The following is a 27,181-nucleotide window of genomic DNA, read 5'->3' as shown; positions in this document are numbered from 1 at the left end:
TTTCCATATTAAAATGTTATGGGATGCATTTTCTCCATTGTTTTTGATGGTAGGCCACTCTTGTAGGCTGTTATAACTGTAACTTAAAGCGGGTAGAGCCTCAGTGTTCACAGTAAAAGTAGACGTGACATTTGCTCAGTGCCCCAAAATAATTTGAGGGAACATTGGGGGGTGTCCGTTTTGTTATTGTTTCAACTGTTAATTGACAATTTAAATCTATTTTTGGAACCCATTCCTGATCGAAGCATTTCTGAGGCCAAACTCTTTAGAGCTGAACCTAAATGCCTGAGCTACACTCTATTCAGCCGGGATAAGGATGACGTGCTGCACATCACAATCAGGAAGTACTCAGGACCCAAGAGATGTCCAGTACATTTAACATTTTAGTATTATTCAGAGCGACTTACAGGAGCAATTAGGGTTAATTGCCTCGCTCAAGTGAACATTAACCGATTTTTCACCTCGTCTGCTCTGGGATTTCGGTTACTGGCCCAACGCTCTTAACCACTAGGCAACCTGCTGCCAATAACCACTCAGGTGTGAACAGGGATGGAAGACAATACGTTTTACCAACACAACTCTAAACTAGAACTCAGGACCTTCTGAGTCTCTTAAGCCATCTGTGACTGCCAAATAAACATCTTCACACACTGCGAAACTTATCTGAACCTCTTTATTTCCACATTCTCCAACATATTATCTATTACACCAGTGTTTTTCAGTGTTTTCATTCAAATATATTTGTTGTTTGCCTGGAAATCCCAATTTTGGCATGTCCCGCATCACGGGTAGGCAACGCTGTTCCTGGAGTCCTGCAGGTACTGCAGGATCTTGTTCCAACTAGGCACCGCACCTGTTATGGCTAATTTAGTGAAATCGTCAACCCTGTTACGCTTAACTGTTACTTTCATTGGCCATTTATAGCCATTTTTCTTAATTTAACCTCTTGAGATGGGAATACATGTTTAGTTGAACATAACCTTTTGTGACAGAATTTTAAAATTAGGTGAAATAGTCATTTTCGACTAAATTACACTAGCCAAAAGGCACTGTATTCATGGAAAGACCCAGCAGAGTGATTGAGTCAGGTGTTCTTGTCCAGGAATAGAACGAAGATGTTTACCTAATCAATCAAAACAGTCAGTTTGATTTATTAAATTGATTAAAATCAGTTAAACTGAAACTGAAAGTCTGTTGATAGTCCGAGCAAGGTACAGCCCATCTACTGTATCGAGGTCGAAACTATCTAAATGAAGTGAGACCAATGTCACCGTGGTAACAGGGTGTTGCTGTCACCAACTCTTTTTGAGTGTCAGTCTGTTTGATGGCAGTAGTGCAGGGCTCTGAAATGAACATAAACATAATACCTGAGATGTTCTTACTGTAATTAGCGCTGTCGATTCCATATCTGCTGCTACCACATCAAACACCGTCTCTATCTCTGCCTCTGCTATCAGAGGCATCACAGAGTGATAGAAGAGCCTGAATGTTTCTGTTGTCTTGGTAATCATGCAGGTAACCTATCATAAACACTGCCACACTCTTTAGCCCCCAAGGCATGCAACGCAGGGACAAATTGATTTTCACCTCACCTTGACAGTAGATCTGGCAAACTAATTGATAAAAAAAAAAAACAACTGCTAGTGCTAAACTGGTGCTAAACACTGCAAGTATTGGAGAAATAACATAGATCCATGCTGCTGAACCTGTCTGAGTCCTCTGTCACCTGTCCTCTCAAGGACCTATTGAAATGTTATCCGACCACATGAGTCTCTGCAGTCATTTAGAGGGCTGCTGGGACTTGTAGTTTTCTATCTGTTACCCAAAACTACACTTCCTAAGCCTGAGTAGCATTTGGCATTGAGTGCTCCAGATGTGTACAAGCCAAGGGAAAGACACAGCTCATCATGCCCACTGGAACAAGGCTTCCTGAAGTCACACCTACCTCTGGCAACATCTCTGAAGAATGACTCTCTGTTCTTATAGTCCAAAGGGACAGAACATCCACAGTACAGTGACCTAAATATGCAATGAAAGGCATATGCATAAAGTGTGTACATGCCTGTGTTCTGTCTGAGCATGTGTGTGTGTCCCTGAGAGGGAGAGATAACAGCGAGAGAACGGAGACATAAGAAAGAGAGAGAGAGAAAGAGAGCATTTTCTTTTCTGAAACGTGTCGGTAGCTCCTTGTCTCTGTCAGAACACATTAAATAGACCATCTTAATCCATAATAGCCCTCGTATAAGTAGGCTGTCCCGTTAATTCAGAACGCTATGCACTGTACCCTCCCTCTATGTTGTGTTGCTGACCTCTCCTTAACATCAATGTCTATAACCATGCTCTTTCGAGATCCTAGAATGTCCTGTATGTAGTTCTACCTACCTATGATTTCCCATGATTTTCAGCTCTCCCTGTTAGCATTGGAATCCAGCTCACATTGCAACTGGCTGTGATGGGAATAAAACTCCCTCACTGTGGTGTCTGACTGAGTTAGACAACGCCATGCCCTCTCTCTCTATTGATTCTCCTCTGACGGATGCTTTCAGGCACAGGGATGGGTGTAATATAGACAGTAGTTTGTGTGGACACACATAAACAGCCGAGACGCACGTGGGTTACACGCACGCACGCACGCACGCTCACACACACGCACACACATGGCACACACACACACACTTCTATACTGAGTGAGTATTTGTGGCAGCTTTTAGCTCCACTTGACCATTTAAGCCTTTTTTAAAAAGCACATTTTCGTCAAGGAATGTGGGATTGTGGGTAGGAGGTCGCAACGCACCAATCACGACTATGTTTCCATGGGGGCTACTTCGCCTTTCAAGTCAATTGATGAGAAAGTGCTGCCGCCCCAGTTCAACATCGCCTTAATGATAACAAATGTTACATAATTTACCCAGCGGACCACATTAAAACAGCTCATTAAGATGGAGTTGCTCAAAAGCAAGGACATCATAACTGTACAGTTATATTAAGAAAGAGTCGCTTTACATATGCACCAGCACAGCAACATAGATGGACATTTCAGTTGCAAGTCCTTCTAGGCTGTAGCTTCAGTAACACTGAGGGAAAGAGGCAGCAGGTAATTGAGTTGAAGAGTTCTAGATCTTGTTGAATATCAAATAAGTTGTAGGCTAATTAAGGCAGTTAAAGATGCAACCAAAATTGCAATTAAATTGAGTAAAGGGGCAGTTTAAATCAAATCAAATCAAATTTTATTTGTCACATACACATGGTTAGCAGATGTTAATGCGAGTGTAGCGAAATGCTTGTGCTTCTAGTTCCGACAATGCAGTAATAACGAACAAGTAATCTAACTAACAATTCCAAAAAAAAACTACTGTCTTATACACAGTGTAAGGGGATAAAGAATATGTACATAAGGATATATGAATGAGTGATGGTACAGAGCAGCATAGGCAAGATACAGTAGATGATATCGAGTACAGTATATACATATGAGATGAGTATGTAAACCAAGTGGCATAGTTAAAGTGGCTAGTGATACATGTATTACATAAGGATGCAGTCGATGATATAGAGTACAGTATCTACGTATGCATATGAGATGAATAATGTAGGGTAAGTAACATTATATAAGGTAGCATTGTTTAAAGTGGCTAGTGATATATTTACATCATTTCCCATCAATTCCCATGATTAAAGTGGCTGGAGTAGAGTCAGTGTCATTGACAGTGTGTTGGCAGTAGCCACTCAATGTTAGTGGTGGCTGTTTAACAGTCTGATGGCCTTGAGATAGAAGCTGTTTTTCAGTCTCTCGGTCCCGGCTTTGATGCACCTGTACTGACCTCGCCTTCTGGATGACAGCGGGGTGAACAGGCAGTGGCTCGGGTGGTTGATGTCCTTGATGATCTTTATGGCCTTCCTGTAGCATCGGGTGGTGTAGGTGTCCTGGAGGGCAGGTAGTTTCCCCCGGTGATGCGTTGTGCAGACCTCACTACCCTCTGGAGAGCCTTACGGTTGAGGGCGGTGCAGTTGCTATACCAGGCGGTGATACAGCCCGCCAGGATGCTCTCGATTGTGCATCTGTAGAAGTTTGTGAGTGCTTTTGGTGACAAGCCGAATTTCTTCAGCCTCCTGAGGTTGAAGAGGCGCTGCTGCGCCTTCCTCACGATGCTGTCTGTGTGAGTGGACCAATTCAGTTTGTCTGTGATGTGTATGCCTGTCATTTGCACACATTGTATATAGACTCCCCCTTTGTTTTCTACTGTGTTATTGACTTGTTAATTGTTTATTCCATGTGTAACTCTGTGTTGTCTGCTCACACTGCTATGCTTTATCTTGGCCAGGTCGCAGTTGTAAATGAGAACTTGTTCTCAACTAGCCTACCTGGTTAAATAAAGGTGAAATAAATCAAATAAAAATATGCCGAGGAACTTAAAACTTGCTACCCTCTCCACTACTGTTCCATCGATGTGGATGGGGGGGTGTTCCCTCTGCTGTTTCCTGAAGTCCACAATCATCTCCTTAGTTTTGTTGACGTTGAGTGTGAGGTTATTTTCCTGACACCACACTCCGAGGGCCCTCACCTCCTCCCTGTAGGCCGTCTCGTCGTTGTTGGTAATCAAGCCTACCACTGTTGTGTCGTCCGCAAACTTGATGATTGAGTTGGAGGCGTGCGTGGCCACGCAGTCGTGGGTGAACAGGGAGTACAGGAGAGGGCTCAGAACGCACCCTTGTGGGGCCCCAGTGTTGAGGATCAGCGGGGAGGAGATGTTGTTGCCTACCCTCACCACCTGGGGCGGCCCGTCAGGAAGTCCAGTACCCAGTTGCACAGGGCGGGGTCGAGACCCAGGGTCTCGAGCTTGATGACGAGCTTGGAGGGTACTATGGTGTTGAATGCCGAGCTGTAGTCGATGAACAGCATTCTCACATAGGTATTCCTCTTGTCCAGATGGGTTAGGGCAGTGTGCAGTGTGGTTGAGATTGCATCGTCTGTGGACCTATTTGGGCGGTAAGCAAATTGGAGTGGGTCAAGGGTGTTCAGGTAGGGTGGAGGTGATATGGTCCTTGACTAGTCTCTCAAAGCACTTCATGATGACGGATGTGAGTGCTACGGGGCGGTAGTCGTTTAGCTCAGTTACCTTAGCTTTCTTGGTAACAGGAACAATGGTGCCCCTCTTGAAGCATGTGGGAACAGCAGACTGGTATAGGGATTGGTTGAATATGTCCGTAAACACACCGGCCAGCTGGTCTGCGCATGCTCTGAGGGCGCGGCTGGGGATGCCGTCTGGGCCTGCAGCCTTGCGAGGGTTAACACGTTTAAATGTCTTACTCACTTCGGCTGCAGTGAAGGAGAGACCGCATGTTTTCGTTGCAGGCCGTGTCAGTGGCACTGTATTGTCCTCAAAGCGGGCATAATAGCGGGCATAATAGGCATATACATGATTACAGATTAATTGATAAGAAGACATGCTATCCTAGAAGAGATCCTATAAGAGATCATAGATAACAGATCCTAGAAGAAATCATAGAAGAGATCATAGATAATAGATCCTATAAGAGATCATAGATAATAGATCATAGAAGAGATCATAGATAATAGATCCTAAAAGAGATCATAGATAATAGATCCTAGAAAAGATCCTAGATAATAGATCCTAGAAGAGATCCTAGAAAATAGATCCCAGAAGCGATCATAGAAGAGAACCTAGAAGAGATCATAGATAATAGATCCTAGAAGAGATCATAGATAATAGAGCCTAGAAGAGATCATAGAAGAGATCATAGATAATAGATCATAGAAGAGATCATAGATAATAGATCATAGAAGAGATCATAGAATAGATAATAGATCCTAGAAGAGATCGTAGATAATAGATCCCAGAAGAGATCATAGATACTAGATCATAAAAGAGATCATATAACGTAGCTCCTAGGAGAGATCATAGATAATAGATCCTAGGAGAGATCATAGATAATAGATCATAGATAATAGATCCTAGAAGAGATCCTAGATAATAGATCATAGAAGAGATCATAGATAATAGATCATAGATAATAGATCCTAGAAGAGATCATAGATAATATATCCTAGAAGAGATCCTAGAAGAGATCATAGATAATAGATCCTAGAAGAGATCCTAGAAGATATCATAGATAATAGATCATAGAAGAGATCATAGATAATAGATCCTAGAAGAGATCCTAGAAGAGATCATAGATCATAGAAGAGATAATAGAAGAGATCATATATAATAGATCCTAGAAGAGATCATAGATAATAGATCCTAGAAGAGACCCTAGAAGAGATCATAAATAATAGATCTTAGAAGAGATCATAGATAATAGATCCTTGATCATAGAAGAGATCATATATAATAACTTGGGGTCGCGCTCTCTTCCCTCTAAAGGAAAAAAATACAGCATTGAGTTCAATCGACTAAGAAGCTCATGTGTTTAACAAGGTAACCCCTTAACAAGGTGCTCTGGAGGTGTGGAGATATCATTTGTATCTGCAAAATAAAAAACATACTGCCAACTGTACAGGCAATGAGCCTTAATGTATACCGACTGGCACAACATACAGTATGTAAATTATGATAGTGGCCATATATTGAACAATATCGGAATAGAATAGGCCAATATGCAATCATTTATTGTGGTGCAGGGGCCTTAGAAAGGATGTGTGATGTTGTAAGATATTAAAGGAGGGCAGAGAATTAACAAACAGAAAGGACATTGTGTTTCAATCATAGCCATGCAACTGGGTACTGGACTTCCTGACAGGCCGCCCCCAGGTGGTGAGGGTAGGCAACAACATCTCCTCCCCGCTGATCCTCAACACTGGGGCCCCACAAGGGTGCGTTCTGAGCCCTCTCCTGTACTCCCTGTTCACCCACGACTGCGTGGCCATGCACGCCTCCAACTCAATCATCAAGTTTGCGGACGACACAACAGTGGTAGGCTTGATTACCAACAACGACGAGACGGCCTACAGGGAGGAGGTGAGGGCCCTCGGAGTGTGGTGTCAGGAAAATAACCTCACACTCAACGTCAACAAAACTAAGGAGATGATTGTGGACTTCAGGAAACAGCAGAGGGAACACCCCCATCCACATCGATGGAACAGTAGTGGAGAGGGTAGCAAGTTTTAAGTTCCTCGGCATACACATCACAGACAAACTGAATTGGTCCACTCACACAGACAGCATCGTGAGGAAGGCGCAGCAGCGCCTCTTCAACCTCAGGAGGCTGAAGAAATTCGGCTTGTCACCAAAAGCACTCACAAACTTCTACAGATGCACAATCGAGAGCATCCTGGCGGGCTGTATCACCGCCTGGTATGGCAACTGCACCGCCCTCAACCGTAAGGCTCTCCAGAGGGTAGTGAGGTCTGCACAACGCATCACCGGGAGCAAACTACCTGCCCTCCAGGACACCTACACCACCCGATGCTACAGGAAGGCCATAAAGATCATCAAGGACATCAACCACCCGAGCCACTGCCTGTTCACCCCGCTGCCATCCAGAAGGCGAGGTCAGTACAGGTGCATCAAAGCTGGGACCGAGAGACTGAAAAACAGCTTCTATCTCAAGGCCATCAGACTGTTAAACAGCCACCACTAACATTGAGTGGCTACTGCCAACACACTGTCAATGACACTGACTCTACTCCAGCCACTTTAATCATGGGAATTGATGGGAAATGATGTAAATATATCACTAGCCACTTTAAACAATGCTACCTTATATAATGTTACTTACCCTACATTGTTCATCTCATATGCATACGTTGATACTGTACTCTATATCATCGACTGCATCCTTATGTAATACATGTATCACTAGCCACTTTAACTATGCCACTTGGTTTACATACTTATCTCATATGTATATACTGTACTCGATATCATCTACTGTATCTTGCCTATGCTGCTCTGTACCATCACTCATTCATATATCCTTATGTACATATTCTTTATCCCCTTACACTGTGTATGACAGTAGTTTTTTTTTTTTGGAATTGTTAGTTAGATTACCTGCTCGTTATTACTGCATTGTCGGAACTAGAAGCACAAGCATTTCGCTACACTCGCATTAACATCTGCTAACCATGTGTATGTGACAAATAAAATTTGATTTGATTTGATTTAGCCCTCTCCTCACTTAGGTAGCAGCCACAGCCAGCAGAGCAACAAACAAAAATTCCTCTGCAATCCCTCACCAGCATCCATCCAGCCCTTCCTACCCCTGCAGACTTTCCTAGACAGAAGCTTTTGTACACCAGAGCAGTGTGATCCAGCCAGTCTTCACTGTCATGACATGTATGGGCACAGTGTCCTTGGGATCCGAAAAAGCTCTAGACTTAAAATGAAATATATCATCATTACCATCATTATCATTGCAATGTCCGGCTGTAGTTGGAGAGGCAGTGCCAACTGTCAAGCCATGTGAAGGAGATGGCTATTATATCTGAGGCTGTGCTATAAAACAGGGAATGGGGGAGTGGGTGAATGAAGGAATGGTGAGTGGGGGAATAGGCGAGTGGGGGAATAGGTGAATGGGTGAGTGGGGGAATGGGTGAGTGTGGGAATGGGGGAGTTGGTGAATGGGTGAGTGAGGGAATGGGTGAGTGGGTGTTCTTTAATAGAAGTCTTCACACAAAGTTGCCACATGTATAATTGACCCAAGCAGACTGCACACGCGACACAAATGCAGTTAATAAACGCTACAGGAAACCACTACAATACAGTCTATTAAACAACATGTGCCTCTTTGAGCTGCCCTTGTGACTCTTCACAGTCACAAATGTGACAGGCCTATGCACAATTCACTACAGGCATCTCTGTCACAGACATGAAGTATGATAACAACACAGAGGCATGAGGTCTGGGCTAGTTTCCTTTCCAGTCCCAATCCTACTGAAACACAAATCCCTGACTCCTGTTTTCTGTAATCCATAGGTTGCATTATAAAAGCATGTCTCTGGCCTACTATGCATGTCAAAATAGCGCAATATCATTTCCTCCGCTTCTCTGTGCTGTCTCATACTTGCTGCCCATAAGAGGAGCTTTGGTATAAAAATTCTAATCAACAAACGGTATGAGAGTAGATATGGATAATATTACCCCCTCCCCTCCCGTCTCCTCAACCCTCACCTCTCCTCACTCCTCACCTCTCCTTTCCTTCCCTCGCTTCTCCTCCCCTCTCTTCACTCCTCCTCTCTCCTCTCCTCTCTTCACTCCACTCCTCCCTCCCCTGTCCTCCCTCCCCTCTCCTCTCTCCTCCCCTCTCCTCCTCTCTCCCCCTCTCCTCTCTTCACCCCTCCCCTCCCCTCTCCATATGGTAAACAGTTGGTCCCCGTTAAGATACCTTGACATTTAAAACATGTCCTCTCTCTGTTATTCATGAGCTGATCTGCCATCCGTATAATCATCAACTTGATTTTTTCCAAATATAAGAGATATTCTATCATATTTTGAAGGAGGTTATCTAACTGGCTTAGCAACTTTGGTCATTTGAATTTTGTCTGAGTGCCGTTACAAAGTTATTAGGATTGGACAATGCTATACTTTGGATGTGCTATGTGCGTCCTGTGCACACTCTGTGTGGTGATAGCTTCCTGCTGAAATGTGATGAATTAGTTGAGGAACATGATAACGATGGGAATTTATGAACGGCCTGTTTCGCAATTCACAACAATTTCGATCAAAGATAGTTACTTTATCATTACTACATAGGTTATCAGTTTCATTTGCTCTAAAATCTTTACTAGAGGTGCAGCCAAGCCGAAAAGGTGGCGCAGTGACCTTCTTATTTGGGGTGAACCCTGGCATAGTGAGCACATTTTGGTTTTAAACGCTTTAATGGGAACTTCCGATATTTTTGGTATTTCCCGGGACTCTGGATACTGAAACTCCGGTTGTCATGTTGGTATGAAGGGTTGGGAGACAGATGCAGGAATGCCTAATAGGTTTTTTATTATACCCAAATGACGGAGTGCCGTGTAAAGGCACGGGGACGAAGACCAAACAAACACGTAACAAAACACAGGGTAGAAACCCTAAACAAAAGAGCGAGGAGTACCTCGAATAAATAACACACGCGTACAATGATACCACACGGGACGAGACACGTAATCATCTGCGCAATCCATAAGGGCGCGAAAGCCCAAAACACACAGCACAGGTACTAACACGCACCAACGGACATTGTAACAATAATCGACCGCCCAATGGAAACCAAAGGGCACATATATACAAATACAATCAGTGGGAATAGGGGCCAGGTGTGCATAATGAAAGTTCCAGAGGGATCTGTGACACCAGTACTGAAACTTGATACAAGTGCCACAAAGAGGCACATAGGCAAATTATAGTTGGCCCAGAACAGAACAGCACGGCTGGCCTTTAAATGTACACAGAGAGTTAACATCAATAACATGCATGTCAATCTCTGCTAGCTCAAAGTAGAGGAGAGATTGACTGCATTACATCGTTTTGTTCACTCGCTAGGTAGTTTTTCAATGTTAGTTTGAGTTTGCTGCAACGGTCTGCTGCTAGGCAGATTTTTTAAAATCACAGACAAGCTGGTCCCCAGGTTACCATGGTAACAACCCATACCTTAAATGGGCAACTGAAAATGATTGTCTCACCTAATGATTGCGCTTGATTGAGCATGGATTACTCCCAAAAACTTTTATTCATGAATGTTTGGTCATTTCTTTTCATTAAAACACTAAAATATTTTAATTGTTCTCCTAGATGTATTTAGTACTCCTTGTACTTAGTACTCCTTGTCAAAAATGTCAGCGTAGAGCCCTGAACTCTAATAATATAAAAAAACCTGTGCTACTCAGCATTTTGTGGCAGGATAGGCATTTTGTTGTTTCTTGATGTTCAGTTGTAGAACTGGGTGAGTAGGTGAATGGGTAAGTGGGGGAATGGGTGAGTGAGGGAATGGCTGAATGGGTGAGTGAGGGAATGGGTAAATGGGTGAGTGGGGGAACGGCTGAATGGGTGAGTGAGGGAATGGGTAAATGGGTGAATGAGGGAATGGGTAAATGGGTGAATGAGGGAATGGGTAAATGGGTGAGTGGGGGAAAGGGTAAATGGGTGAGTGGGGTAATGGGTGAGTGGGTGAAAGGGTAAATGGGTGAGTGGGGGAAAGGGGGAATGGGTGAGTGGGTGAGAGGGTGAATGGGTGAGTGGGGGAATGGGTGAGTGGGTGAAAGGGGGAATGGGTGAGAGGGTGAATGGGTGCGTGGGTGAAAGGGGGAATGGGTGAGTGGGTGAATGGGTGAGTGGTAGTAAAGAAGATCTAATGATGAGGATCGTAATGAGATAAAAGCCCAGTTGCTTGGTGCTCTAGAATCTGGAGGAGGAATCTGGAGGAGGTAGTTAGCTACAGTATACATTTTTCTATCCCTCCCTATAGCGTAACAAATATGAGTAAGTAACATCTCAACAGAGCTTGTAGATGTCCACGCACTTCATATATTTTTTCATGATTAGGAACATTATTTTCCCCTGGTGCATATGAAACATGAGTAACTTAATCTGTATTTTAAGTTACCAGGCATGGGGCACACGTTCTGGAAGCATAACACATAGCATATTCCCACAATCATTATATAATGTATCCCTAATGTATCAAACTTGAGTAACATCTCAATTGGTTCTGTAGGGATACAGATAAACCAACTTTCTCTGTCTTTTTTGTTTCATCAAACTCACTCAAGAGGCTTTGGTGACTGAGTATGTAAAGCTGCATGGGCTCCCAGTCATAAACACCATCAATATCATCATCATCTAAAATCAACCATCTTGTTCCTGCTAGCTGTGATGGGGACTATGTGTGAAACATGCACGCACAGACAGACCGGGCTTCTCTATAAGCTTCCCAAATGCTATCTTGTCTCAGATCCTAGGGCTGACAAAGTTCGTTTTTGTTCTCTCTCTCTCTCTCTCTCTCTCTCTCTCTCTCTCTCTGCCTCTTGCATGGGAGGGGAGGAGAGAAGAGAGGGGAGGAGAGGGTTGAGGGGAGGCAAGGAGAGGAGAGAGGAGGGGAGGGGAAGGCAGTAGAGGGGTGAAGAGAGGAGAAGACAGGAGAGGAGAGGGGATGAGAGAGGAGGAGAGAAGAGAAGAGAGGAGGGGAGAGGGGAAGGGAGGAGAGGGGACGAAAGGAGAGGGGTGAGGAGAGGTGAGGGTTGAGGAGAGTAGAGGAGGTAGTCCAGAGGCTTTGTGAACTGCTACAGTTGTTCTACGGTATACAAGCTACTTCACTCAGACCCCAAAAAGCCACTGCTGCATTTTCAGATGGTGATGGTACAGCATGGTGTCTTTCCAGTTCTACCTGTATTACTGATGTGAGATCCTGCCTTTGAAAAATGAACATAAGAAGGACTGTATGTGGAGTGGACACTGTCTATCATTCAAAGGCAGTATATATAAGCAGTATACTATAGCCTCATTCTTATTTAATTAGCTTTCACAGAAGTCTTGTGGTAAGAGATAATGATTAACAGGCATGACAATTAGTGAATAGTTCATGATGGCACTGGTCTTTAGGACATGGGTCTTTATAGTAGGCCTACCTGGGTACATGTACAGTATGTGGATGCAATATCAAACGAAACATCACAGGCATTATAGAACTGTGGCAAACCGCTCTAATGAACAAAATTGACCCTGCACCAACCTGGCTTTGCCCCTCCGGCTTTTGCTAAACAGCAGAAATACTGTAGCAGACTCTAAACATTATTACAGGTTTCTGACCAACCAACTCCATTGTTTCAATTTTGCAGTTGAGCGCTAAGAGAAACTAGATGAGAATGGTGAGTGTGTGGAAATGCATACCATTCTGGGATAAAGATGGGGATTTTAACACCCAGACCAACTTTTATTCAGGCAGGCACATGTAGAGTATATGTATCTCCTCCCCCTTAATGAAACCATGTAGTCCCATTCACAGAGAGCAGCATCTCCCCCTTAATGAAACCATGTAGTCCCATTCACAGAGAGCTGCATCTCTCCCTTAATGAAACCATATAGTCCCATTCACAGAGAGCAGCATCTCTCCCTTAATGAAACCATGTAGTCCCATTCACAGAGAGCAGCATCTCCCCCTTAATGAAACCATGTAGTCCCATTCACAGAGAGCAGCATCTCTCCCTTAATGAAACCATATAGTCCCATTCACAGAGAGCAGCATCTCTCCCTTAATGAAACCATATAGTCCCATTCACAGAGAGCAGCATCTCCCCCTTAATGAAACCATGTAGTACCATTCACAGAGAGCAGCATCTCCCCCTTAATGAAACCATGTAGTCCCATTCACAGAGAGCAGCATCTCTCCCTTAATGAAAGCATATAGTCCCATTCACAGAGAGCAGCATCTCTCCCTTAATGAAACCATGTAGTCCCATTCACAGAGAGCAGCATCTCCCCCTTAATGAAACCATGTAGTCCCATTCACAGAGAGCAGCATCTCCCCCTTAATGAAACCATGTAGTCCCATTCACAGAGAGCTGCATCTCCCCTTAATGAAACCATGTAGTCCCATTCACAGAGAGCAGCATCTCCCCCTTAATGAAACCATGTAGTCCCATTCACAGAGAGCAGCATCTCCCCCTTAATGAAACCATGTAGTCCCATTCACAGAGAGCTGCATCTCTCCCTTAATGAAACCATGTAGTCCCATTCACAGAGAGCAGCATCTCCCCCTTAATGAAACCATGTAGTCCCATTCACAGAGAGCAGCATCTCCCCCTTAATGAAACCATGTAGTCCCATTCACAGAGAGCTGCATCTCTCCCTTAATGAAACCATGTAGTCCCATTCACAGAGAGCAGCATCTCCCCCTTAATGAAACCATGTAGTCCCATTCACAGAGAGCAGCATCTCCCCCTTAATGAAACCATGTAGTCCCATTCACAGAGAGCAGCATCTCCCCCTTAATGAAACCATGTAGTCCCATTCACAGAGAGCAGCATCTCATTTGACTAACAAATAGGCTGGGAAGTTCAGCACCCAGGTAAACTACTCCAGTGCCATTTCTGATTTGCTCTGACAGACATGTAGGCTGCACACACACTCACATGCATACACAATCACCTGAGGTTTGCATTGCAAAGCAGCTAGTCTATAATGTTGATAACAATATATTAACTCACTGGAATGAGCAAAATATTCATACAAAGTGTCAACCTGTGGCAACCAACACAGCGATTGTATCTTCGATACATCTCCATTTACCATGATATATGATATTGCTTCTGACATGTATAATTGAATTGTTAGAGTTGCAGCATCTTCAGAATTACATAAGATTTGCACAGAATGTACTGCAGACATAAAGAAAACCTCAGAAAAACCTAAATAGGATGCTGAGAAAAATATGACTGACAGGAAGAGGATGGTTCAGTCAAACACTGAGCCAATTTGAGCTACTGTAACAGTGCCATTGTGTGCTGTCGGTGTTGACAATCTGTCACAAACCAGCTTCATGAACCGAGCATATCCTGTGTCAACATTACCAGCATGAGAACAGAGACAGCTACCTCCCGGCGCGCCACGGTTATGTCATTCAAATATTTTCCTTATAGTCGATTATTGAATCTATATATACGATATAAATTTAGCCTAATGATAAATGCACATTCTTTGCATAAAGATAATGATCTATAACGTCATATAGGATCATTAAACTGCGCTTTACCGCTCGCGACACCACATCGGTTTGTGAAGATGCTGCGGGTTTGATATCGAACTGGTACTCTGAGTCTGAGACATGCAGCGGATTCATGAGGGTCTATCTGGGGTACCTTTGCCCAGCATCACTCCCAAAAGAACCCATCGTCCGTATCGGCATCGACGGGTTGACCCAAGTCGGCTCCTCTGAGGATTTCGTGGCCTCGGTCTTGACGTCTGGGTCTATCTCCGAGGGAGACGGTGTGAGTTTAGCGCCTGCCATCTTTACATCTCCCGCTCCTAAGTTAACTCCAGCGGAGAATGTCCAATATGTTACCTCTCTCTTGTCAATACCAGATAATGGAACCAGCAGCGACTAAAAGTGAAACCCGCATCCTGAATGCACTACCGCTGCAAGTAGGACCAAGGTAGACTTCCCCTTCCTTTCTGCAATAGTCTACTAAATCCTCTGAGAAAGTGCTGTGTGCTTCTTGTGATTCAGCAGCACTCCATCCTTTAGAGAAGTGTGCTCCGTTGCGTCTTAGCCTGCTCAAGTCGTCATCCCAACGTCAAACCGTTCGACCCAGTAGACTGTAGCTGCAACATTATTAATTGATTTTGAAAGGGGATGTGTTCAAATGTGTTTTCTAATCATTTAAAATGGTATCAGCTGTCATTCGATGCACCTAAATATGATGTGTACTAACAGTTACATTTGTACAGTGTAAACAAAGTGCCATTACTGCATTGTGAACACTTTTACATAATGCATGGAATCACTGTGACTTATTTGTTTACAAAGCAAAAGTGATGGATGACTCATTCATACTGTGACATCTCAGTAATGCATCAGCAATCATCACCAGATATGACACTTCTATAATCAATCATCAACATCAGTCAGTGACAGATCTGCAGAAGGCTACCAGTATCATCTAAATTGAGTAGTCAGTTACATTGCAGACACAGCAGATGCAGCAGTCCAGACCCACAGGCTGTTGATGAACAGCTGCACACTAGCAGGCTTGTATGCACTTAATACAGGACATGATTTATAACTCTGAAACAGAAATGAAAAAAATCCATTGCTCACCACAAATGTTCAGGAGCACTGCACTGCATATAATGATTGTATGCACTTAATACAATACATAATGATAGGCTACCAAAACCAAAACCAAAATTCAACATTCACCCCCTCACAATATATTGTACAAAAACATTACTGAACCCTAAAAACTTTTGTTCTGTAGGGAGGAGGTCAATAAAAGGAAATACTAAGACAGCTTGTCACAAACACATTGTAGATTGATGAGTAGATGTGTTATTCAAACTCAGATTGACGATATCACAAACACATTGTAGATTGATGAGTAGATGTGTTATTCAAACTCAGATTGAAGATATCACCCATCATCTTTGTGTTTGGTTTTGATTTTTATTGAAAACTGAAGTGGAATAAGACAAGTGAAGGAGGATTAGGTCTAGTATGAATAAAATGTGATAGAGACGAAGGGAAGTGTGATATAAATGGAATAGAGACGAAGGGAAGTGTGATATAACTGTGATGGAGACTAAGGGAAGTGTGATATAACTGTGATGGAGACTAAGGGAAGTGTGATATAACTGTGATGGAGACTAAGGGAAGTGTGATATAACAGTGATAGAGACTTAGCTAAGGGAAGTGTGATATACAGTGGGGCAAAACAGTATTTAGTCAGCAACCAATTGTGCAAGTTCTCCCACTTAAAAAGATGAGAGAGGCCTGTACTTTTCATCATAGGTACACTTCAACTATGACAGACAAAATGAGAAGAAAAAAAATCCAGAAAATCACATTGTAGGATTTTTTATGAATTTATTTGAAAATTATGGTGGAAAATAAGTATTTGGTCACCTACAAACAAGCAAGATTTCTGGCTGTCACAGACCTGTAACTTCTTTAAGAGGATCATCTGTCCTCCACTCGTTACCTGTATTAATGGCACCTGTTTGAACTTGTTATCAGTATAAAAGACACCTGTCCACAACCTCAAACAGTCACACTCCAAACTCCACTATGGCCAAGACCAAAGAGCTATCAAAGGACACCAGAAACAAAATTGTAGACCTGCACCAGGCTGGGAAGACTGAATCTGCAATAGGTAAGCAGCTTGGTTTGAAGAAAGCAACTGTGGGAGCAATAATTAGGAAATGGGAGACATACAAGACCACTGATAATCTCCCTCGATCTGGGGCTCCACGCAAGATCTCACCCCGTGGGGTCAAAATGATCACAAGAACGGTGAGCAAAAATCCCAGAACCACACGGGGGGACCTAGTGAATGACCTGCAGAGAGCTGGGACCAAAGTAACAAAGCCTACCATCAGTAACACACTACGCCGCCAGGGACTCAAATCCTGCAGTGCCAGACGTGTCCCCCTGTGTAAGCCAGCACATGTCCAGGCCCGTCTGAAGTTTGCTAGAGAGCATTTGGATGATCCAGAAGAAGATTGGGAGAATGTCATATGGTCAGATGAAACCAAAATATAACTTTTTGGTAAAAACTCAACTGGTCGTGTTTGGAGGACAAAGAATGCTGAGTTGCATCCAAAGAACACCATACCTACTGTGAAGCATGGGGGTGGAAACATCATGCTTTGGGGCTGTTTTTCTGCAAGGGGACCAGGACAACTGATCCGTGTAAAGGAAAGAATGAATGGGGCCATGTATTGTGAGATTTTGAGTGAAAACCTCCTTCCATCAGCAAGGGCATTGAAGATGAAACGTGGCTGGGTCTTTCAGCATGACAATGATCCCAAACACACCGCCCTGGCAACGAAGGAGTGGCTTCGTAAGAAGCATTTCAAGGTCCTGGAGTGGCCTAGCCAGTCTCCAGATCTCAACCCCATAGAACATATTTGGAGGGAGTTGAAAGTCCATGTTGCCCAGCAACAGCCCCAAAACATCACTGCTCTAGAGGAGATCTGCATGGAGGAATGGGCCAAAATACCAGCAACAGTGTGTGAAAACCTTGTGAAGACTTACAGAAAACGTTTGACCTCTGTCATTGCCAACAAAGAGTATATAACAAAGTATTGAGATAAACTTTTGTTATTGACCAAATACTTATTTTCCACCATAATTTTCAAATAAATTCATTAAAAATCCTACAATGTGATTTTCTGGATTTTTTTTTCTCATTTTGTCTGTCATAGTTGAAGTGTACCTATGATGAAAATTACAGGCCTCTCTCATCTTTTTAAGTGGGAGAACTTGCACAATTGGTGGCTGACTAAATACTTTTTTGCCCCACTGTAAATGGAATAGAGACGAAGGGAAGTGTGATATAAATATGATGGAGACTAAGGGAAGTGTGATATAAATGGAATAGAGACAAAGGGAAGTGTGATATAAATGGAATAGAGACAAAGGGAAGTGTGATATAAATGTGATGGAGACTAAGGGAAGTGTGATATAAATGGAATAGAGACAAAGGGAAGTGTGATATAAATAAGATGGAGATGGAAGAGAAGTGTGATATAAATGTGATAGAGATGAAGGGAAGTGTGATATAAAAGGAATAAAGACGAAGGGAAGTGTGATATAAATGTGATGGAGACGAAGGGAAGTGCGATATAAATGGAATAGAGACGAAGGGAAGTGTGATATAAATGTGATAGAGACGAAGGGAAGTGTGATATAAATGTGATAGAGACGAAGGGAAGTGTGATATAAATGGAATAAAGACAAAGGGAAGTGTGATATAAATGCGATGGAGATGAAGGGAAGTGTGATATAAATGGAATAAAGACTAAGGGAAGTGTGATATAACTGTGATGGAGACTAAGGGAAGTGTGATATAACTGTGATGGAGACTAAGGGAAGTGTGATATAAATGTGATAGAGATGAAGGGAAGTGTGATATACATGTGATAGAGATGGAAGAGAAGTGTGATATAAATGGAATAGTGAAGAAGGGACGTGTGATATAAATGTGATAGGGATGGAAGGGAAGTGTGATATAAAAGTGACTGAGACGAAGGGACGTGTGATATAAATGTGATAGAGATGGAAGGTAGTGCAAGAAAAAAGTCATTTAGAATGAAGGCTGTGAAAGAGATGAGGAGAAAAATATGTGCTGAGTAGAGTACACAGACTGCACAGAGACACCTGTTGGTGATGGAGAGAACTGCAGGCCTAACTCCAGCCTTACAGACACTGAGCAGTACCAGAAGGGGACAACTGAATGATGGGCAAATATAATGTAGCTGTAAATATGTATACTGGAACAACTGCCGATATACACTTAGTGTAAACAACATTATGAACACCTGCTCTTTCCATGACATAGATTTACCAGGTAAATCCAGGTGAAAGCTATGATCCCTTATTGATGTCACTTCTTAAATCCACTTCAATCCGTGTAGATGAAGGGGAGGAGACAGGTTAAATTAGGATTCTTACATTTTGAGACAATTGAGACGTGGATTGTGTATGTGTGCCATTCAGAGGGTGAATGGGCAAGACAAAAAATGTAAGTGCCTTTGAACGAGGCATTGTAGTAGGTGCCAGGCGCACCGGTTTGTGTCAAGAACTGCAACGCTGCTGGGTTTTTCACGCTCAACAGTTTCCTGTGTGTATCAAGAATGGTCCACCACTCAAAGGACATCGAGACAACTTGACACAACTGTGAGAAGCATTGGGGTCAACATATGGAACACTTTAGACACCTTGTAGAGTCTATGCACTGATGAATTTAGGCTGTTCTGGGGGCAAAAGGTGGGGTGCAACTCAATATTAAGAAGGTGTCCTTAATATTTTGTCCACTCAGCGTAGAATACAAATATAACTGCAACAGGAGCAGACAGACACAACTGAATTGTATTTGAATCCGTATTTGATGGGCAAATATGGCCAATAGCTCATAGGACAAGTTGCTTCATTGAATCAGTGGATATGTATGCAACAGTTGGGATTCACTCTCGCTTGGGAACCCAACATCTTAACCAATAGCCCAACTATTGGGCTTTACTGCTCAGGCAGGGCTAGGTCATGATGGTGTGATTTCAAATCACCTCTGCTACAACAACATACAATAACAACATAAAACATACTGTAGTGTTGTTAGCAGACTGAAAAGTCAGGTGATTGAACAGTTGGCAGGTTGAACAGTCAGCAATTTGAACAGTCAGCAGATTCAACCATCAGAAATGTCAATAGTCAGCAGATTGAACAGTCAGCAGATTCAACAGTCAGCTGATTGAACAGTCAAGTTCCTTGGTGTCCACATCAACCTCAAACTAGAATGGTCCAAACACAGCAAGACAGTCGTGAAGAGTGCACGACAAAGCCTATTCCCCCTCAGGAAACTAAAAAGATTTGGCATGGGTTCTGAGATCCTCAAAAGGTTCTACAGCTGCAACATCGAGAGCATCCTGACTGGTTGCATCACTGCCTGGTACGGCAACTGCTCCGCCTCTGACCGCAAGGCACTACAGAGGAAGTGCTGACAGCCCAGTACATCACTGGGGCTAAGCTACCTGCCATCCATGACCTCTACACCAGGCGGTGTCAGAGGAAGGCCCTACAAATTGTCAAAGACCCCAGCCACAGACTGTTCTCTCTACTACCACATGGCAAGCGGTACCGGAGTGCCAAGTCTAGGTCAAAAAGGCTTCTTAACTGTTTTTACCCCCAAACCATAAGACTCCTGAACAGGTAATCAAATGGCTACCCGGACTACTTGCATTGTGTGTGTCCCCAACCTCTCTTTTACACTGCTTTTACTCTCTGTTTATCATATATGCATAGTCACTTTAACTATACATTCATGTACATACTTCCTCAATTGGGCCAACCAACCAGTGCTCCCGCACATTGGCTAACCGGGCTATCTGCATTGTGTCCCGCCACCCACCAACCCCTCTTTTACGCTACTGCTCCTCTCTGTTCATCATATATGCATCGTCACTTTAACCATATCTACATGTGCATACTACCTCAATCAGCCTGACTAACCGGTGTCTGTATGTAGCCTCGCTGCTTTTATAGCCTCGCTACTGTATGTAGCCTGTCTTTTTACTGTTGTTTTGTTTCTTTACCTACCTATTGTTCACCTAATACCTTTTTTTTGCACTATTGGTTAGAGCCTGAAAGTAAGTACAGTATTTCACTGTAAGGTCTACACCTGTTGTTTCCGGCGCATGTGACAAATAAACTTCGATTTGATTTGATTCACCAGTCAGCAGGTTGAACAGTCAGCTGATTGAACAGTCAGATAATTGATAATGGGCATTTTGGGATTGGGTCAGAAAGGTCCCCTTAAAACGACCACATTCAGACACTGAAAAAAAGGCTCATTTTCAGCCAGACTAGCAGTCTGCCTCCCTACCTCATTCTAGGCTGCAGATGGGAGCAGAGAGCCACAGCACCACTGGTCTGTCAAATCAAATTAGAACCAAACAGTTTCAAGCTCCCCAGGGTCCATGACACCACAGCTGTCTGCTTCAACATAACATGGCCAGAGTGGGAGACAGGCTACCTAGTCAACACCACTGCCACTATGGACAAAAACACATATCCACACACATTGTAACAGTATTCTTCATCCTCCTCTGACGAAGAGTATGAAATGTCGGACCAATGCGCAGCGTGGTATGTGTTCATGATGATTTATTATACCGAACACTGAAAATACAAAATAACAACGTGAAAATAAACGAAAACCGAAACAGTCCTGTAAGGTGCGTAAAACACTAAAACAGAAAATAATCACCCACAAAACACAGGTGTGAAAAGGCTACCTAAGTATGATTCTCAATCAGAGACAACGAACGACACCTGCCTCTGATTAAGAACCATACCAGGCCAAACACATAAACACAACATAGAAAAAAGAACATAGACTACCCACCCCAACTCACGCCCTGACCAAACTAACACAAAGACATAACAAAGGAACTAAGGTCAGAACGTGACACACATACAGTGCATTTGGAAAGTATTTAGACCTCTTGACGTTTTCCACATCTTGGTTTCATCAGACCAGTGTCGTGACGTGACTATCATTAATGTGATGACAGCTATTTTATCAAATAAATTAACTATGTTTAATTATTACGTGATTAAATTAATCATGTAACAATTAATTCATTAGTAACTTGGGGTACCACAGAAAAAGTTTTAATGAGTTACTGTTTCCTGAATTAACTCAAGAATATATCAGAATATAATGTTATCATACCAGTCATCCGGATTTAGAAATGCAACATTTATTTAGCTTAGCTTCTCTCTGTTGAAACCACTCGATCCGTCTGTGACAAATAGTTAGACAGAAAGTCTCGGGTTGTGTAAGTCTCTCGTTGTCTACCAGAGGTCACAATGTCCTCAGTTGTAGGCCTCTTTGTCTCTGACTGTTCATTCCATTGATAAGATCTTTCTTGTGGCTTTGGTCAAAGTTCTAGACTACTTTACATTACCCAGCTGCAGACTGAGAATGTCTGGTATAGTCTTGCCTTCTGCAGTCGTCGAGTTTCAGAGGGTCTTACCATTTCGCAACATTCAGCTCACGCTGGTCTGTATTAAAATTGCAACCATTTCAACATGTAGCCACGCGTAGCTACCTCTACACGTTGGTCTGATAAAGTCTAACCATTCGTGACATGAGGCTCAACACCATCCGCCTGCTTGGTCTCAATGGTTGATTATTCAGGGTTCAGCTCCCAACCATTTCAACATGTAGCCACGCGTAGCTACCTCTACACGTTGGTCTGATAAAGTCTAACCATTCGTGACATGAGGCTCAACACCATCCGCCTGCTTGGTCTCAATGGTTGATTATTCAGGGTTCAGCTCCCAACCATTTCAACATGTAGCCATGCGTAGCTACCTCTACACGTTGGTCTGATAAAGTCTAACCATTCGTGACATGAGGCTCAACACCATCCGCCTGCTTGGTCTCAATGGTTGATTATTCAGGGTTCAGCTCCCAACCATTTTACACGCCAGTAGCAACCCGGCAATGTACTGGTCTAATGTACATTTTGTTAGCAGTCCTTTTATGTACTCGCCTTGAAGGGTGGTTCCATCATGTTGCCACAATGTCTGTGCTCACGTGGGCGTGGTTACTGACTTTGCAAAAGTTTATATAAAAACAATTCTCATTTAGAAGGCTAAAATCACATTTCAACTTCTCATAAAAATAGTTTAATATTTAATCATATAAGTTTTACAACATTTAGATGTACTATCAGGTTTTAAGGTAAGACCCAGATGCAGACTGTGTCGGAGTAGCAATGTTTATTATGGCAACAGGTCAGGCAAATGACAGGTCAAGGCAAGCAGGGGTCGATAACCAGAGTAGTGAGGGAAAGGTGCTGACAGGCTTAGGGTCGGGTCAGGCAGAGGTTGGTAATCCAGAGGTGGGGCAAAGGTACAGGACGGCAGTCAGGCTCAGGGGCAGGCAGAGTGGACAGGCAGGTGAGCTCAGAGATGGGACAGGCAAGGGTCAAAACCAGGAGGGCGAGAAAAAAAGAGAATGGGTAGAAGCAGGAGCTGAGATGAAAAACGCTGGTTGACTTGACAAACAAGATGAACTGGCAACAGACAAACAGATTGAGAACTAATCTTCCAATGCCCAATCTTTAGATGTTTGAAGGTTTGGCAAGATTCTCTCTTTACACACAAAGGATTTTTGATTTCTCTATACTGTAGTGCACGAGAGAGAAACTTTACAACCGACATTAATGTCATAGAATGTTGTTTAGATGTTTTAACAACTTGATTGGAGTACACATGTGGTAAATTCAATTGATTGGACATGATTTGGAAAGGCACACACTTGTCTATATAAGGTCCCACAGTTGAATGCATGTCAGAGCAAAATCCAAGCCATGAGGTCGAAGGAATTGTCCGTAGAGTTCCAAGAGAGGATTGTGTCGAGACACATATCTGGGGAAGGGTACCAAAAAATGTCTGCAGCATTGAAGGTCCCCAAGAACACAGTGGCCTCCATCATTTTTAAATAGAAGAAGTTTGGAATCACCAAGACTCTTCCTAGAGCTGTCAGCCTGGCCATACTGAGCAATTGGGGGAGAAGGGCCTTGGTCAGGGAGGTGACCAAGAACCCAATGGTCACTCTGACAGAGCTCAAAATCAATTCAAATTGTATCAGTCACATACATGTGATTAGTAGATGTTATTGCGGGTGTAGCAAAATGCTTGTGCTTCTAGCTCCGACAGTGCAGTAATATTGTCACGTATACTCCCTCTCCGGCCTCTAGGTCATCAGGCTGCTGATTATCCTGTCACCATCGTCTCGTGCACCTGCGCCTCATGACACTCACCTGGACTCCATCACCTTCTTGATTATCTTCCCTATATATGTCCCTCCCCTTGGATCTTTCCTCAGGTGTTATTGGCTCTGACTCTGTTTCTGTTTCATGTCTGTGCGTTGTTCATGTTTTTTGTATTATGTTTTCATTTATTTATTAATTGATTCACTCGCTGAACTTGCTTCCGACTCCCAGCGCACACGTTACAAATATCTAACAAGTAATATCTAACAAATTACACAACATATACCCAATACACACAAATCTAAGTAGGAATGAATTAAGACTATATACATATATGGATAAGCGATATCAGAGCGGCATAGACTAAGATACAGTAGAATAGTATAGAATACAGTATATACATATGAGATGAGTAATGCAAGATATGTAAACATTATTAAGTGACTAAGATATGGTAGAATAGTATAGAATACAGCAAATACATATGCGATGAGTAATGCCAGATATGTAAACATTATTAAAGTGACTAGTGTTCCATTCCTTAGGTCAGTACAGGTGCATCAAAGCTGGGACCAAGAGACTGAAAAACAGCCTCTCGGTCCCAGCTTTGATGCACCTGTACTGACCTCGTCTTCTGGATGATAGCGGGGTGAACAGGCAGTGGCTCGGGTGGTTGATGTCCTTGATCATCTTGTTGGCCTTCCTGTGACATTGGGTGCTGTAGGTGTCCTGGGGGGCAGGTACTTTACCCTCGGTAATGCGTTGGGCAGACTGCACCACCCTCTGGAGAGCCATGCGGTTGCGGGCGGTGCAGTTGCAGTACCAACATGTGATGTAGCCCGACAGGATGCTTTCAATTGTGCATCTGTAAAAGTTTGTGAGGGTTTTAGATGACAAGACAAATTTCTTTAGCCTCCTGAGGTTGAAGAGACTCTGTTGCGGCTTCTTAACCACACTGTCTGTGTGGGTGGTCCATTTCAGTTTGTCAGTGATGTGTACACCAAGGAACTTGAAGCTTTCCACCTTCTCTACTGCATTCCCATCAATGTAGATAGGGGGATGCACCCTCTACTGTTTCCTGAAGTCCAGGATCATCTCCTTTGTTTTGTTGCCATTGAGTGAGAGGTTGTTTTACAGGCACCACACTCCCAGAGCCCTCACCTCCTCCCTGTTGTGTCGTCTACAAACTTGATGATTGAGTTGGAGGCGTGCTTGGCCACACAGTCATGGGTGAACAGGGAGTATAGGAGGGGTCTGAGCACGCACCCTTGTGGGGCCCCAGTGTTGAGGATCAGCGGAGTGGAGGTGATGTTTCCTACCTTCCTCACCTGGGGGCGGCCCGTCAGGAAGTTCTGGCCCCAATTGCACAGGGCGGGGTGCAGACCCAGGGCCCCGAGCTTAATGAGGTGCTTGGAGGGTACTGTGGTGTTGAATCCTGAGCTATAGTCAATAAACAGCCTTCTTACATAGGTATTCCTCTTGTCTGCATGAGATAGGGTAGTGTGAAGAGTGATGGCGATTGCATCGTCTGTGGATCTATTGGGGCGGTAAGAAAATTGAAGTGGGTCTAGGTTGGCAGGTAAGGTAGTGGTGAAATTATCCTTGACTAGTCTCTCAAAGCACTTCATGATGACAGAGGTGAGTGCTACGGGGCGATAGTCATTAAGTTCAGTTACCTTTGCCTTCTTGGGTACAGGAACAATGGTGGCCATCTTGAAGCATGTGGGGACAGCAGACTGTGATAGGGAGAGATTGAATATGCCCGTAAACACACCAGCCAGCTGGTCTGCGCATGCTCTGAGGACGTGGCTAGGGATGCCGTCTGGGCCGGCAGCCTTGCGAGGGTTAACACGTTTAAATGTTTTACTCACATCGGCCACGGAGAAGGAGAACCCACAGTCTTTGGTAGCGGGCCGCATCGGTGGCACTGTGTTATCCTCAAAGTGTGCGAAGAATGTTTTTAGCCTATCCGGAAGCAAGATGTCGGTCACGGAGACATGGATGGTTTTCTTTTTGTAGTCCGTGATTGTCTGTAGTCCCTTCCACATACTTCTCATGTCTGAGCCATTGAATTGCGACTCCACTTTATCTCTATTCTGACATTTAGCTTGTTTGATTGCCTTGGAGTGAATAACTACACTGTTTATATTCTGCCATATTCCCAGTCACCTTGCCATGGTTAAATGCGGTGGTTTGTGCTTTCAGTTTTGCACGAATGCTACCATCTATTCACTGTTTCTGGTTACGGTAGGTTTTAATAGTCACAGTGGGTACTACATCTCCTATACACTTCCTTATAAACTCAGTCACCGTATCTGTGTATGTGTCTAGATAATTTTTTCGCAAGCTACCCGGAACATATCCCAGTCCACATGATAAAAACAATCCTGAAGCATAGGTTCTGATTGGTCAGATCAGTGTTGAATAGTTCTTAGCACGGGTACTTCCTGTTTGAGTTTCTGCCTATAGGAAGGGAGGTGCAAGATGGAGTCGTGGTCAGATTTGCCAAAATGAGGGAGGGGGAAGCATTCCGGAAGTTTGAATAGCAATGGTCGATAGCCTTAGCAGCGCGAGCAGTACAGTCAATATGTTTGTAGAACTGTGGCAGCCTAGTCCTCAAATTTTATTTGTTAAAGTCCCCAGCTACAATAAATGCAGTTTCCAGTTTGCAAAAAGTCCAGTGAAGTTCTTTGAGGGCCGTTGTGGTATCGGCTTGAGGAGGGATGTAAACGGCCGTGGCAATGACGGAGGAGAATTCTTTTGGGAGATAATATGGCCGGCATTTGATTGTGAGGTATTCTAGGTCGGGTGCCCGAAAGGACTTGAGTTCTTGTATGTTTTTAGAATTACACCATGAGGAATTCATCATGAAACACACCCCTCCGCCCTTCTGCTTCCCGAGAGATATTTATTCCTGTCTGCGTGATGTACTGAGAACCGTGCTGGCTTTACTGACTCTGACAGAGTATCCCGAGAGAGCCATGTTTCCGTGAAACAAAGTATGTTACAGACCCGATGTCTCTCTGGAAAGAAATCCTTGCTGTAAGCTCATCAACTTTCTTATCCAAAGACTGAACATTAGAGAGTAATATACTCGGAAGCGGTGGGGGGGGGGAATAAGTTACATTTCTCTGGGGAGAGTGAACAAAGGATCTGCTCCAGGGAAGTCGTATTCCTGGTTGTAATGCTAGGACTTCTGGTGAGTTACCGCCGCTCTAATATCCAATAGTTCTTCC

General features: G+C 43.5%; 1 protein-coding gene across 9 annotated transcripts in view; it reads right to left on the bottom strand.

Moving 5' to 3' along the window:
* LOC112263911 (potassium channel subfamily T member 1-like) overlaps nt 1-27,181 on the bottom strand; it is a 155,632-nt gene that overhangs the window by 92,505 nt on the left and 35,946 nt on the right. For 2 of the 9 annotated variants that reach the window (XM_042331365.1, XM_042331369.1), the window contains exon 1: nt 14,801-15,183. The exons of the other annotated variants lie outside the window; for them this stretch is intronic. In XM_042331365.1, the coding sequence (XP_042187299.1) occupies nt 14,801-14,949 (149 nt within the window). In that variant the 5' untranslated portion in view covers nt 14,950-15,183. Of the gene's footprint in view, nt 1-14,800; nt 15,184-27,181 lie in introns of those variants that run through there. 9 annotated transcript variants of the gene reach the window in all.

The sequence above is a fragment of the Oncorhynchus tshawytscha genome, linkage group LG12 (genome assembly GCF_018296145.1).
Source record: "Oncorhynchus tshawytscha isolate Ot180627B linkage group LG12, Otsh_v2.0, whole genome shotgun sequence".
In the NCBI taxonomy this organism is placed as follows: domain Eukaryota; kingdom Metazoa; phylum Chordata; class Actinopteri; order Salmoniformes; family Salmonidae; genus Oncorhynchus; species Oncorhynchus tshawytscha.
This window is presented reverse-complemented; position numbering and strand designations above follow the sequence as displayed.